The sequence below is a fragment of the Ursus americanus genome, chromosome X, assembly GCF_024610735.1.
Source record: "Ursus americanus isolate L20-20 chromosome X, mUrsAme1.1.p, whole genome shotgun sequence".
Lineage (NCBI taxonomy): Eukaryota > Metazoa > Chordata > Mammalia > Carnivora > Ursidae > Ursus > Ursus americanus.
In genome coordinates, this window is record NC_142164.1 from 45,068,448 (window position 1) to 45,083,098 (window position 14,651).

The 14,651-nt window shown below is 36.5% G+C and overlaps 1 protein-coding gene across 1 annotated transcript in view; it reads right to left on the reverse strand.

The window, feature by feature from the left end:
- CENPI (centromere protein I) overlaps positions 1 to 14,651 on the reverse strand; it is a 62,976-nt gene that overhangs the window by 14,336 nt on the left and 33,989 nt on the right. The window contains exons 16-19 of the mRNA XM_045803615.2: positions 11,503 to 11,638; positions 10,495 to 10,619; positions 9,046 to 9,094; positions 8,701 to 8,919 (exon numbers count right to left, since the gene is read on the reverse strand). Of these exons, the coding sequence (XP_045659571.1) occupies positions 8,701 to 8,919; positions 9,046 to 9,094; positions 10,495 to 10,619; positions 11,503 to 11,638 (529 nt within the window). The remainder of the gene's footprint in view (positions 1 to 8,700; positions 8,920 to 9,045; positions 9,095 to 10,494; positions 10,620 to 11,502; positions 11,639 to 14,651) is intronic.

Sequence of the window (14,651 nt, forward strand, 5' to 3'; positions counted from 1 at the left end):
GGAGACTAAACAACATGATATTAAACAACCAATGGGTCAATGAAGCAATCAAAGAAGAAATAAAAAATACATGGAGACAAATGAAAATGAAAACACAACAGTCCCAAATCTTTGTGACACAGAGAAAGTACTTCTACGAGGGAAATGTATAGCCATGCAGGCCCACCTCAAGAGCAAGAAAAAGCTCAAAAGCAATCTAAACTTACACCTAAAAAAACTAGAAAAAGAAGAACAAAGAAATCCCAAGGTGAGGGGAGGAAAGATAAAATTGATAAACCCTTACCAGACTCATCAAGAAAAAGAGAAAGGACCCAAATAAATAAAATCAGAAATCAGAGAAAGTAAGAACTAACACCAAATACAAAGGATTATAAGGGAATAACTGTGAAAACTTAGATGCCAACAAAGTGGACTACCTAGGATAAATACCCAGAAACATGCAATTTTCTAAAACTGAACCAGGAAGAAATAGAAAATCTGAACAGACCAATTACAAGTAACAAAACTGAATAGATAATAAAAAAAAAAACTACCAAAAAATAAAAGTCCAGGACCTGATGGATTCACAGGTGAATTCTACCAAACTTGTTTTTTTAAAGGTTTATTTATGGGGCACCTGGGTGGCTCAGTCAGTTAAGTGTCTGCCTTCGGCTCAGGTCATGATCCCAGATCAAGCCCCGCGTCAGGCTCCTTGCTTAGCGGGGAGAACCTGCTTCTCCCTCTCTCTCTGACTGCTGCTCCCCGTTTGTGCTCTCTTGCTATTTCTCCCTGTCAAATAAATAAAATCTTTAAAAAAAATTTTTTTAATTTATTTATTTACTTGAGAGAAAGAGTGAAAGAGAGCAGGGGGAGGGGCAGAGAGAGAGAGAGAAAGAATTCCAAGCAGACTCCACACTGAGCATGGAGCCTATCACAGGGCCAATCTCACAACCACAAGATCATGACCTGAGCCGAAACTGAGAGCTGGACGCTTAACCGACTGAGCCACCCAAGTGCCCCGAATTCTACCAAACTTTTAACAAAGACTTAATACTTATTCTCCCCAAACTATTCCAAAAAATATAAGAGCAAGGAAAGCTTCCAAATACATTCTACAAGGCCAGCATTACTCTGATACCAAAACCACACAAAGATGCCACAAAAAAAGAAAAATTCAGACCAATATCCCTAATGTACACAGATGGCAAAAATCCTCCACAAAATATAAGCAAACTGCATATAACAATACATTAAAACAATCATTCAGGAACACTTGGGTGGCTCAATCAGTTAAACAACTGCCTTTGGCTCAGGTCATGATTCCAGGTCCTGGGATCGAGTCCCACTTCAGGCTCCTTGCTCAGAGGGGAGCCTGCTTCTACCTCTGCCTGGTCTACCTGTTCTGCCTGCCGCTCCCCCTGCTTGGGCTCTCTCTTTGACAAATAAATAAAATCTTTAAAAAAAAATAAAACAATCATTCATTATTTGCAGATGACATGATACTATATGCAGAAAACTCTAAAGACTGCACCAAGAAACTACTAGGACTGATAAATGAATTCAGTAAGGTCACATGATACAAAATTAATATAGAAATCCACTGCATTTCTATACACCAATAATGGAGTAGCAGAAAGAGAAATTAAGAAAGCAACACCATTTATAACTGCACCAAAAAAAATAAAATACCTAGGAATAAATTTAACCAAAGAGTGGAAAGACCTATACTCTGAAAAGTATAAGATACTGATGAAAGAAATTGAAGATAACACAAAGAAATGGAAAAACATTCAATGTTCATGGACTGGAAGAACAAATATTGTTAAAATGTCTATATTACCAGGAAAGAGCCCAGATGTCCATCAACAGATGAATGGATAAAGAAGATGTGGGATAGATATACAATGGAATATTACTCAGCCATCAAAAAGAATGAAATCTTGCCATTTGCGATGACGTGGATGGAACTAGAGGCTATTAAGCTAAGTGAAGTCAGTCAGAGATAGACAAATACCATATGATTTTACGCATAAGTGGTATCTAAAAAAAACAAAACAGAAAACAAACACAACAAATGAATAAACAAGTAGAATCAGACTTATAAATACAGAGAATTGATAGTTGCCAAAGGGGAGGGGGTAGGGGGTTGGGCAAAATTAGGTGAAGGGATGTGGGGGATATAGGCTTCCAGTTATGAAAGGAGTAAGTCATGTGAATAAAAGACCCAGCATAAGGAATATAGTCAATGATATTGTAATAGCCACGTAATGGGACAGATAGTAGCTACACTTGTGGTGAACATAGCCTAATGTATAAACTTGCTGAATCACTACGTTGTACACCTCAAACTAACATAACATTGTGTGTCAACTATATTCAAAAAAAGAAAGAAAACAATTACATTTATAATAACATCAAAAAACCAAATAATCAGGAATAAATTTAACAAAAGAAGTATAAAACTTAATTCTATGAAAACTATAAAACATTGTTGACAAAAACTAAAGGGGACCTAAATAATTGCAAAGACATTCTATGTTCACAGATCAGAAGACAACATTGTTAAGATGGCAATACTGTCCAAATTGATCTAGGGATTACCTATCAGAATCCCATCTGGTTCTTTGTAGAAACTGGCAAGCTAATTCTAAAATTCATATGGAATTTCAAGGGAACAAGAATAACCAAAACAATCTTGGAAACGAACAAAGCTGGAGGTCCCATATTTCCTGAGTTCAAAGCTGATTTCAAAGCTACAATCAAGATAGTTTTGTACTGGTGTAAGGATAGACATAGATTAATGGAAAAGAACTGAGAGTCCAAAAATAAATCCATAATCTATGGTCAATTGATTTTTGAAGGTTCCAAGACATTTTAATAGGAAAAGAATAATCTTTTCAAAAAATGGTGTTGGGAAAACTGAAGAGCCACATGCAAAAAAATGGAATTAGATACCTATATCACATCCTATACAAAAATTAACACAAAATAGATTAAAAAAATCTAAATATAAGAGCTAAAACTATAAAACTCTTACACAAAACACAGGAATAAATTCATGATCTTGGGTTAGGCAGTGATTTCTGAGCTATGACATAAAAAGCACAAGCAATACACTAACAACCAATTATCCACAAAGGAAATTAAGAGGGACGCCTGGGTAGCTCAGGCAGTTAAGCATCCAACTCTTGGTTTCAGCCTAAAGTCATTATCTCAGGGTCATGAGATATAGAACTACCAGATGATCCCAAGCAGACTCCACACTGAGCACAGAACCCAACATATAAATGGCCGGCAGATACATAAAAAGGTGCCCAACATCACTGACCATCAGGGAAATGCAAAACAAAACCACAATGAGATATCACCTTACACCTGTTAAGATTAACTTTATCAAAAAAACAAACAAGTGTTGGCAAGAATGTAGAGAAAAGGCACCCCTTGTACACTGTTAGTGGGAATGTAAATTGGTGCCCTGCTATGGAAAACAGTATGGAGATTCCTCAAAAAATTAAAAATAGAACTACCATATGATCCAGCAATTCCACTTTTGGGTACACATCCAAAGGAACTAAAATTAGGATCTCTCCTATCTAAACTCACATGTTCGCTACAGCATTATTCACAATAGCCAAGACAGGGAAGCAACCTAAATATCCACCAACAGATGAATGGATCAAGAAAATGTGGTATATACATACAATGGAATATTATGCAGCCTTTAAAAAGAAGGAAATCCTGCCATTTATGAGAACATGGATAACCTAAAGGAAATTACGCTAGGTGAAATAAGCCAAACACAGAAGGACAAATACTACATGATATCACTTATATGTTGAATCTAAAATAAACTCATAGAAGCTAAGAGCAGAATGGTGGTTGCCAGGGGCTGGGGACATAGGAAGTCATTTTTAAAAAGCACAAGAGACAGAATAAAAAAATTCATAAATTAAAAGTTCACCAAAATTAAAAACTTTTGTCCTTCAAGAGATCAACAAAAAAATGACAAGACAACCCACAGAATAGAAAACATTTGTAAATATATATCTGATAAGCAACTTGAAACTAGAATATAGAAGTGACTCTCAATGAGTCAATAACAATAAGACAAATAACTTAACTTAAATATGGGCAAAGGGTCTGAACAGACACTTCTCCAAAGAAAATATATATTAGGCAATGGGCAATAAGCACATAAAAAGATACTGAACATAAACAACTATCAGGGAAATGAAAACTGAAACCACAGTAAGTTACTACATCATACCCTCTAGGATGGCTAGAATAAAAAAAAAACAACAGAGAATAACAAGTCTTAGGAAGATACAGAGAAAATGGAATCCTCACACACTGTTGGTAGGAATGTAAAATGGTGCAGCTACTTTGGAAAACAGTCTGGAAGTTCCTCCAATAGTTAAACATAGAGGTACCATAAAATCCAGCATTCTCGCCCCTAAGTATATACCCAAGAGAAAGGAAAACATGTTCACACAAAACCTTGAACATAAATCTTTATAGAACCATCATTCATAATAGCCAAAAAGTAGAAATAACCCAGAAGTCCATCAACTGATGGATAAACAAAATGGAGCACATCTGTACTAAAAAATATTATTTGGCAATAAAAACAAATGAAGTAGTGATTCATGTTATGCCATAGATGAAACTTAAAAACATTATGCTATATTGCATGGTGCACTGGGTGTTATACGCAACTAATGAATCATCGAGCCTTACATCGGAAACCGGGGATGTACTGTAAGGTGACTAACATAATATAATAAAAACTCATTAAAAAAAAACATTATGCTAAGTGAAAGAAGCCAGTCATAAAACAACATGTATTGTATGAGTTCATTTTTATGAATTTCCAGAATATGTGAATCTACATAGATAAAAAAAATAGATTAGTATTTGCCAGGATGGGTGCAGGGAATGGAGAGACAGGAGTGACAGCTAAGGGTTATAAGGTTTCTTTTGGGGATAATAAAAATATTATAGAAAATATATATTATATAAAATATATATTATGGGGGTGCCTGGGTGGCGCAGTCGTTAAGCGTCTGCCTTCGGCTCAGGGCGTGATCCCAGCGTTATGGGATCGAGTCCCACATCAGGCTCCTCCGCTGGGAGCCTGTTTCTTCCTCTCCCACTCCCCCTGCTTGTGTTCCCTCTCTCGCTGGCTGTCTCTCTCTCTCTCTCTGTTAAATAAATAAATAAAATCTTTAAAAAATATATATATATATATTATGATGATGCACCACTCTGTGAATACACTAAAAGCTACTGAACTGTATACTTTAAATATGTGAACTGTATTGTATTTGAACTGTATCTTAATAAAGCTGTTTTAAAAAGACAAATTTTTAAAAAGTGCCCTTATCTTTTAAAGGTATATAATGAAGCATTTACAGCAAAATTATATAACATTTGGTAATTTGCTTCAAAATAATTGGGTGGAGTGAGAGGGTAAAACTAGGTGGGAGTAGAAACTGAGCTGGGTGATGGGTATGTGGGGGTTTATTTACTATTCTCTCTACTTGTGTGTTTGAAATTTACAACATAAAAAAGTTTTGTTAAAAAAAAAAGTAACAAAGACTTAACTCTATGGTAAGGAATGCCAAAATCTATGGTAAGGTAAGCCAATATCTAGAAGATGAGAACCCAGATGGGTAAATCTAATTCTCAAAGTCACTCTTGGCTTTACCAATTTGCCAATCCAGAGGAATCAGCTGCAAAACTGAGCTGCACTTCCACAGCTTCAAAGGGCTAAGGTAACTAAAGTCAAAGCACAGGGTTTGCCAAAAGTGGGAACTCTTATAAACCAAACCCCACTTTACACTGGAAACCCAAAAGACTACACCTTCAAGGTAAGAGTTCACCAGAAGTAAATTAGCCTTCTCACAGGTTGGCAGTCTATCCACCTATGATCCAAGGAACCTTAGGCATAGAACTTGGATTAGGGTAATCCCAGACAAAGAGCACTCCTAGGTACCCGTAAGAAGCAAATGAAAGTTCTCTCTGCAGGGAGATCTCACTCTAATCTCTGATTCCTTCTACAAATAATATCCCAGGTATCCAGCACATGGCCAAAAATAACCAGACACACAAAGAAATCAAGCAACATGAGGAAGCAGCAGCAGAAAACAGAGGCAACAGATACACATGGAAAGTTCTGATACTGGAATTATTGGACACAGATTATAAAACAATGCTTACTAAGTTTGTTTACTTTTTAAAGATTTGTATTTATTTGATAGAGAGAGAAAGAGAGAGAGAGAGCACAATCAGGGGGAGCAGCAGGTAGAGGGAGAGGGAGAAGCAGACTCCCGCTGAGCAGGGAGCCGGATGCAGGGCTCGATTCCAAGGACCCTGGGATCATGACCTGAGCCGAAGGCAGACGCTTAACTGACTGAGCCACCCAGGCGCCCCAAACAATGCTTACTAAGTTTAAAGAAAAGAAACATTAGATGGGGAAAACTAGAAGCAATAAAATGGCTACCTAAAGACAAAGAAGAGAAAAGGAGGAGACAAGAATGGAAGCGAGATTTCTATAGTTTAGAATTTTTTACATATGGTAAATGTTTTACATATTCTAGGAATGAAATTAAATTTTAAAAAGCAACCTCTAGGGACACCATCTAGGGTGGCTCAGTCGGTTACGTGTCTGCCTTGAGCTCAGGTCATGATCCCAGGGTCCCGGGATCAGGTCCCACATCGGGCTCCTTGCTCAGGGGAGCCTGCTTTTCCCTCTGCCTGCTGCTTCCCCTGCTTGTGTTCTTTCTCTCTTTCTCTCTCTCGGACAAATAAATAAATAAAATCTTTTTAAAAAATAAATAAAAAAATAAAAAGCAACCTCTAAAGCATGAAAAGAAACTGAAGCCAATATATCTAAATATATAAAAAATATAGTATATGCACTGTACAGTTTTAGTAGGATTTAGTCCAGAGGCAAAAAGAACTAAAAGTATTCCAAATCTCATCCAGTAGTCTCATTAAGAGTAATACAAATACTATTAATTTGAAACAAGTTTTTATATATGATAAATAAGACAAGTTATTAAGGTGAGAAAAACAGAAAAAGAAGAACATCATAAAATCACTAAACTCTACAGCTCTGAAATCCCTCTCTATACTTAAAAAATAAATTTTTATTCAAATACTGAAATCGATCAATATGTTTTTGAAGGCTTACATAATACTTTTTTTACCATCTGGTCCAACTACATTTCAAGACCTCATCTTCTATCATGCTACTGGCTAGCCCAGTGGTCCTCAACCCTTGTTGTATATCAGAATAATTATATTAAAAAAGGAGATTCTGGATGTGACACTAGAGTTATTAAATCAGAGTCTCAGGGTGGGAGTAATCACGGAAAAGCACCCTGGGTACTTCTGTTCAGTTAGGGTAGAATCCCTGCTCAAGCCCTACAGTTCTACTTAAGCTCCTCAAACATGACAAGCTGTAAATAGGGGCCAGCAAACCATAGCCCATGGCTCACATCCAACCTAATACCTGTATCTGTAAATAAACTTTCATTAGCACACAACTCTGTCCATTTGTTTATCCACTGTCTATGGCTACTTTCACACTACACTGGCAAGGTTGAGTAGTCTTGACAGAGACAACATGGCCTACAAAGCCTAAAATACTTATTGCCTAGCCCTCTAACAGAAAAAATCCACTGTCCCCTGCTCCATCTTCACATTTTTCTTCAAATACTGCTCCTGTCTTGACAAGATCATGCTCATTATTCAAAGTTCTGATTAGCATCATTTCTGTAAAGCCTGAATTGGGTGAGCAACCCTGTACATTTTTTCATTGTCCTCTGTACTTCCCCTGTATTACTCATCATTCTTTATTCTAAGATGTCTATTTAATAACTGCCTCCCCAACCAGACTGTAAACTCTATGAGGACAATACCCAGATGTGTCTTGTTCACAACAGTGCCTGGTTCATTGCATGCACATATTAAGCAATTATTCAATGAATATCTCCTCCATTCTGTACATTTTTTTTCATTTTGTTTGATTTCTCAATGTTCTGATCTGTTAAGGGAATTCTGAATCTAGACTCTTATCATTGCATTTGTAATCCCATCCTGTTGTGTCATCCACATGTTTGATTATGCACACCATTTGAATTCCTCAGTTCACTGATAAAGGAATGAAGTGACAAAGACCTAACACTATGGTAAAGAATGAAAATGACAGGGCTGATGATAAAGTCTTGAGAAGACCACACTCCCTCCCTTCTAGCGTATGGATATCCATTAAATCAGCAGTCTTTGGTGAAGACTCCAACTCTAATTATAATATTATTTAGCCTGCATTTTCCATCTTGTCTAGGATTTTATGAGAGCTTCCACTTCTCCACAGCCTTTTCTTACCCAGTACTATCTCTACCCACGCAGAACTGAACTAATAATCACTCTCCCAGCTTTCTCACAACTGTACCTTTTGTCCTTTCACCTCTCTGTATTATAGTAACATTTACCAGTCTGTCTCTGCCACAAGCCCAAGCTCTTGGGAGGATAGAAACTTACTTAAATTAACTTTGAATCTCCAGAACCTAGCACAATGCCCAAAATCTAGCTGACACTTAAAAAGGAATGACTGAACACATCTTACAATTCAGACACACTAAATTTATGGCATTTCCTATTTCTGCCATTATAGCATTCCTATATAAAATTTAAAAATCCTTTAAATGTCCTTACCTGTAGCAGAAAGGAAACAGCATAACTCAATAGAGCAGGGTGATAAACTAAATTTAAACTGTTTTTATACTCTGCTATTCCAGCTTTTTCTAAGACTTCAGGGTTGATATATAATCCTTTCTGGAAAGGTTTGGATGTCCATAGGCAACCAACCATGGCTGTCAAATAGTGATTAAATTCTTGATAGGTCTTGCTGCTGAAATTGAACTCTGATTTTGTCTGTTGGGAAAGAAAAAAAATACTATCACCTATTCTACCTTTCCTTCTTATTCCCAATAGATCATATATATCCAAAACTCAATTTGTAAACACTGGTGATTTAACACAGAGCTTTATCATCCATACCTTTTGTACCAACTCATTTTTCTTGGCAGCAGTCAAATTGTTACGATACCTGAAAGGGAGAATAGAATGAAATTTTGAACATTAAATGCTTTTGAAATGTAAACATAAACAAAAGTATACATTTTACATGTAAATACATGCAGATGTGCCCATACAAATACCCAGCTGTCTAGTAACGTTTTTATTTTGTGCTACACTCTTCTCAAAGAACAAAAATTAATTGAGGCTGAAACACTGAGTTATACATTTAAGATATGCACTTGACTGTATGTAAATTATACCTGAATAGAAAAATAAAAAACAATGAAGGAAATGCTTTTAATGTTTCATTATAAAAAAAATTAATGGAGGCTCAAGAGCAGAAACTGATGGGGTGCCTGGGTGGCTCAGTCAGTTAAGCAACTGACTTCAACTCAGGTCATGATCTCAGGGTCCTGGGATTGAGCCCCATGTAGGGTTCCCCACTCAGGGGGGATCTGCTTTTCCCTCTGTCTCTCCCCCTGCTTGTGCTTTCTGTCTCTCTCTCAAATAAATAAATAAATAAAATTTTTTTTAAAAAAGAGCAGTCACTGTTTATTTAAAACATGTTTTCTTAATGTAGAAAAAAGGTACAGTACAAAAGATAAAGGAGAAACTTACGTTTTTTTCTTGCCTGGGAACCATTATTTAATTAGCTTACAAACATTCTAACCTTGGCATAATCCTACGAGTTATGCCAAAAGGGTCTACAACACTTGTGGACTAAAAAGAGTAATTTCATCCTACAAATGAAAGAACTAGAGGGGATTAGAAATAATACTTACAGTTTTATATAATTGGCAATAGCTCCCCTAATCTCCCAGAAAATGTTCTTTTTATCAGAGAAGCTACGTAGACCCAAATTGCTTGTCAGCAAATGACTAATTTTTCTTTAAGACACAGCAATGAGAATGAACAATGCTGAGTGCACCAGTACCACCACACAAAAGATTCTTTAACGGTGAATATTTTTTAATTTTTAAAAATGAGTGTAGCTGACATACAATATTACATTAGTTTCAAGTGTAAAACACAGAGATTTGACAAGTCTATACATTATGCTATGGTCACCACTGTAGCTATCATCTGTTACCATACAATGCTATTACAATATCATTGACTATATTCCCTATGCTGTGCCTTTTATTCCCATTAACTATGAAATTTTAAATCCATATCCCCCACAGTGACATCTTAAAAACAGTTAAGATAGCCCCATATTGGAAGGTCATTACCAAAAGAAAGACATGTTTCCTACTTCCATACGTTCTGGCAGAAAATGGAAGTAGTTTTATTGTATTTAATATTTTACTATATTATATACAATAAGTTTATTATAGTATATTTATAAATTATAATTTATTGTACAGTTGAAAAACAAAGATGGAAGTATGATCTATTCATTTATAAAACAGTAGGAATGCTTTGTACCTGTGCATGATATAACATAGCTGGTTCAGGATACTGGAATCTAGGCTGAGGAGAGCAGAATAGAAGATCCCCGGAGGAAACAACACCACTAATGGAAGGTTGTAATTTATATATATGTCACATACCTTTTGGGAAGAATGATAACATCAGTATATAGATTATTCCCCAAACCCCTCAACCAAGTTCACCCAAAGAATTAGCAATAAAGAATAAGCAATAATAGAACATAAGATTTGGGCCTGCCTGATTCATAAATAGAATAGGTAGCCACAAGCCTGCTTAAAAATGTACCTCCCTAAATATCACACTCGCCATAGAGGATTATTTCTACAAGGTCATTACTAAAATATTCCATTTTTTTCTGGGAGGAGCTCTTCGAGTTGGGAAGAAAAGGGAAGGGAGCACTTCTTTCACCTTAAGTCCCATTAATACTGATTTATCATATTAGTTAGCTGTCAGCCTGGAAAACAAAGGAGCATGCTTCTACATAAACGTATAACACAGACAATTAGTGCAGGGAGGAAGCCAGGAAAACTGAGATTAGTGAGTACTTCTAGGGTAAGAGTTCTGTCCACATCAAATACTATAAAACAACTGAAGAAAACCAGAAGTACAGGTACAATGAGAAATAAGGTAGTTGAAAGGTAGACGTGGAGAGCTGAAGAAACAACAGGGTATTTTTGGTTTTTTGCCAGGGGTTTGGGATGTACAATGAATGAGCAAAAAGTGATGATAGAGACAGACTTCTGTCTAGGGTCAGCGTTCTTCCGGAGAATGTCCATTAAAGCAGTACCTGAACTCTTCACAAAAAGCACTTGTTTCTCCACTTTATGAAAGTCAGTTATTCAGGTGAGAATATGATCATTAACTTCAAAATAAGTAGCTTATTTTAACTATGCTAATAAGGTCAAAACCCAACTAAGAGTAATTCATAAAATTTAAATAATAGAGCAGTAAAGCAGACAGCCATCACAAAAGTCTAAATAGAAAAAATGGGATGTGTACTACCTTCTCATAGAAATCCAAAATAAAGTGCAGTAAGAAAGTACTGTTGTTTTCCAAGCGCATCGCAGTAGTGGACAGCCACCCCACGTAGTGAATCAGTTCAGACACAGAGTTCATGGATCCACCTAAAGTTGTCTCTCTGCAATAAGAAATCATGACATTCAGATCCACATTAGCAAACGTTTTCACAATTTCCAAGGTAGAGGTAAATAATACATAGCAAAAGGTTGTTAAGGTTTTTCGGAAAACAATCAGTGCTCCAATGTATAATTGACTTTTTCTTAAACCAGTGATTAAACCATAAAACTACACAGCCCTCCAGGGAATCATTAAGATCAATTCACAGAACATCCTCAGTAACCACTCCATTAAATACCAGAGAAATAAAGGATTAAGCTACAGAAAGACTTTAGATAATATTACCAATGTCCAGGAACCATAGCATTTGGCAAATTAGTTTCTAAGTATACGAATCAAGACTCAGTTTTACCTGAATTCCTGAGCTGAAATGCTATTAAAAATATTTTCACTTTAACTGGAATTCAATTCAATGCTAAAACTGAATTAGAAAAAATTTGGCATCTTTCTATCTTCCACTAAAAACCAAATGCGGATACTTCATTTTCTTCCCAAATCACTGAACTGTGTCTCTTTAAATCACACATGGGTATAATTAGTCCAATTCATCCAACTACTCACCCCTGTCTTTCAATCCACTGTTGAGTGGATTAGGAAAAGACCTAGAAATGTGATTTCATAGCTTTACCCTCTGACCTAGGTAGACAACAATGGTTATGCACAAGAAATAAAGAACAGCATATAGTCTTAGAGCCAGAGAAATGATGATGACTCTACCACTACCCACCACCATGACGGCTCAGTGCCAGACTGAGCAGAGAAAGATTAGGAGACCATTCACATAAGTGGGCATCCATATAGTCAGCTCGCCATTTGCAAACTATATTTTAACTATTATTTTTGGCAGCACCTGGCAAATGTGTCTGAAATAATTTGAACAATGATGACTGCTCAGAACGCCATCCTTTGAAGTTTTTCTCCACAGGACACCAGAGGCATTTTGGATGAAACAATTCACTATTCAGGATCGCCTCCTACTCCCTACCCACAGTAATACATTTACCATCCTTGGCTCCCACCTACTAAATGATGGTAGCACGCTCTTCCCATTCACTGTGCCAACCAAAAATGCCCAAAAGAACCACTTCCGAGAATGGTTTCCTACCCTTCTCTCCTTGTGATCTATAACTACAATTTACTCCCTCTTTGACAGTCATGTGGCATATGGTCACATGAGACATGGCATTACATCCATATCTCCAAAATAAAAGGAGTTACCGAGAACCTAAGAACTGTATTATAGATAGCAGCTCTTTCTGCCCACTGGTCCCGTCCCCATGCTTTAATAAAACCATCATTTTGCACCAAAAAAACCCCCTGTATTATATAATGCCAAATGGTATTATGACATTAAAGTTATCTACATTTATGTCCATTTGTTTAAGAATTTCAGAAAACAAAGCTCCTTTTAAAAATGCCCTCCAATGATGTAATAAGCACTGGATATTACATAAGGCTGACGAATCACTGAACACTACTCTCTGAAACTAGTAACAAACTACATGTTAATTAACTGAATTTAAATAAAAATAAATAAATTAATAAATGCCCTCCCAAAATTTATGACACTAATTTAAAAAGGCTCCTAGGATTTTTGGAAATACAGAAATTGTAAAGCTACTATATTGGGGTGCCTTAAGACTTACACTGCAAATTGGCCAAAGATTATAAACTCAAACATACTATCCTTAATAGAATTGAGATGTCTGAAGAGGCTAAATATCTGAATTAATTTATGATTGTGGTTCTCAAACTTTAGCTAGCACCAAAATCATGACAGCATTTGTTAAAACATAGATTATTAGGCCCTACCTCCAAAGTTTACTTCAGTAGGTGTAGATTAAGGCCTAAGGCTTTGCATCTCTAACATGTTCCCAGTGATGCTGATGCTACCGGTCCAGGGACCTGACTCTTAGAAGCACAGCCTTACAAGATGCTTTCACTACTCATAATGCTCCATTTCCTTTTAAAAAGTAACCAGACATACATGATATATGGACACACCGCAATAATGAATATGAAGAACTAAAAACAATTTCTAGGCAACTCCCAAGAAGCTTCTATTCACCATGGTCCTCTCAAAGTAAGAGATCACTATAGGGATAATAACACATAGAAAAGTAGGAGCTAATCTAACCAAGCTAACCACCAACTACATGCAACTGAAGCTAAGGGATCCTTATATAAAGTAAGACTGTGACTGATAATATAGGGAATTTAAATGCTGATTAGATAAAGATATTAAGAACTATTTGTTATTTTATAAGTTAGACAGAAAAGGCAAATGCCATATGATGTCACTTATATGTGGAAAAACAAAACAAATGAACAAAGAGACAAAAAAAACAGAAACAGACTCATAAATACAGAGAACAAACTGATGGCTGCCAGAAAAGATGAAGGGGTGGGGGGGGCAGTAAGCAAAACAGGTGAAGGGGATTAAGAAGTTGGACTTGCAGTTATAAAATAAGTCACAGGGTTGAATATAGTCAAAAATACAGCAATTACTTTGTATGGTGACAGATGGTAACTACAATTATCATGGTTAGTACTGTGTAATATATAGAATTGTCAAATCACTATGTTGTACACTAATATAATATTGCACATCAACTATATTTCAATTAAAAATGTTTTTAAATGACGATAAAATAAAGCTATTAATTCTTTTGGTATTATGCTGGTATCATTTTTCAACAGCTGATATGTCTGGGTTTTGCTTTTTGCTTAAGAAAATCTAGAACAGGGGTGCCTGGGTGGCTCAGTCGTTAGGCATCTGCCTTCAGCTCAGGTCATGATCCCAGGGTCCTGGGATCGAGCCCCATATCAGGCTCCCCACTTGGCGGGAAGTCTGCTCCTCCCTCTCGCCACCCACCCCCACCCCCGCCCCGGCTCGTGCTCGCTCACTCTCTCATGAAAATAAGTAAATAAAATCTTTAAAAAAATAAAATATAGGGGCGCCTGGGTGGCACAGTGGTTGAGCATCTGCCTTCGGCTCAGGGCGTGATCCCCGC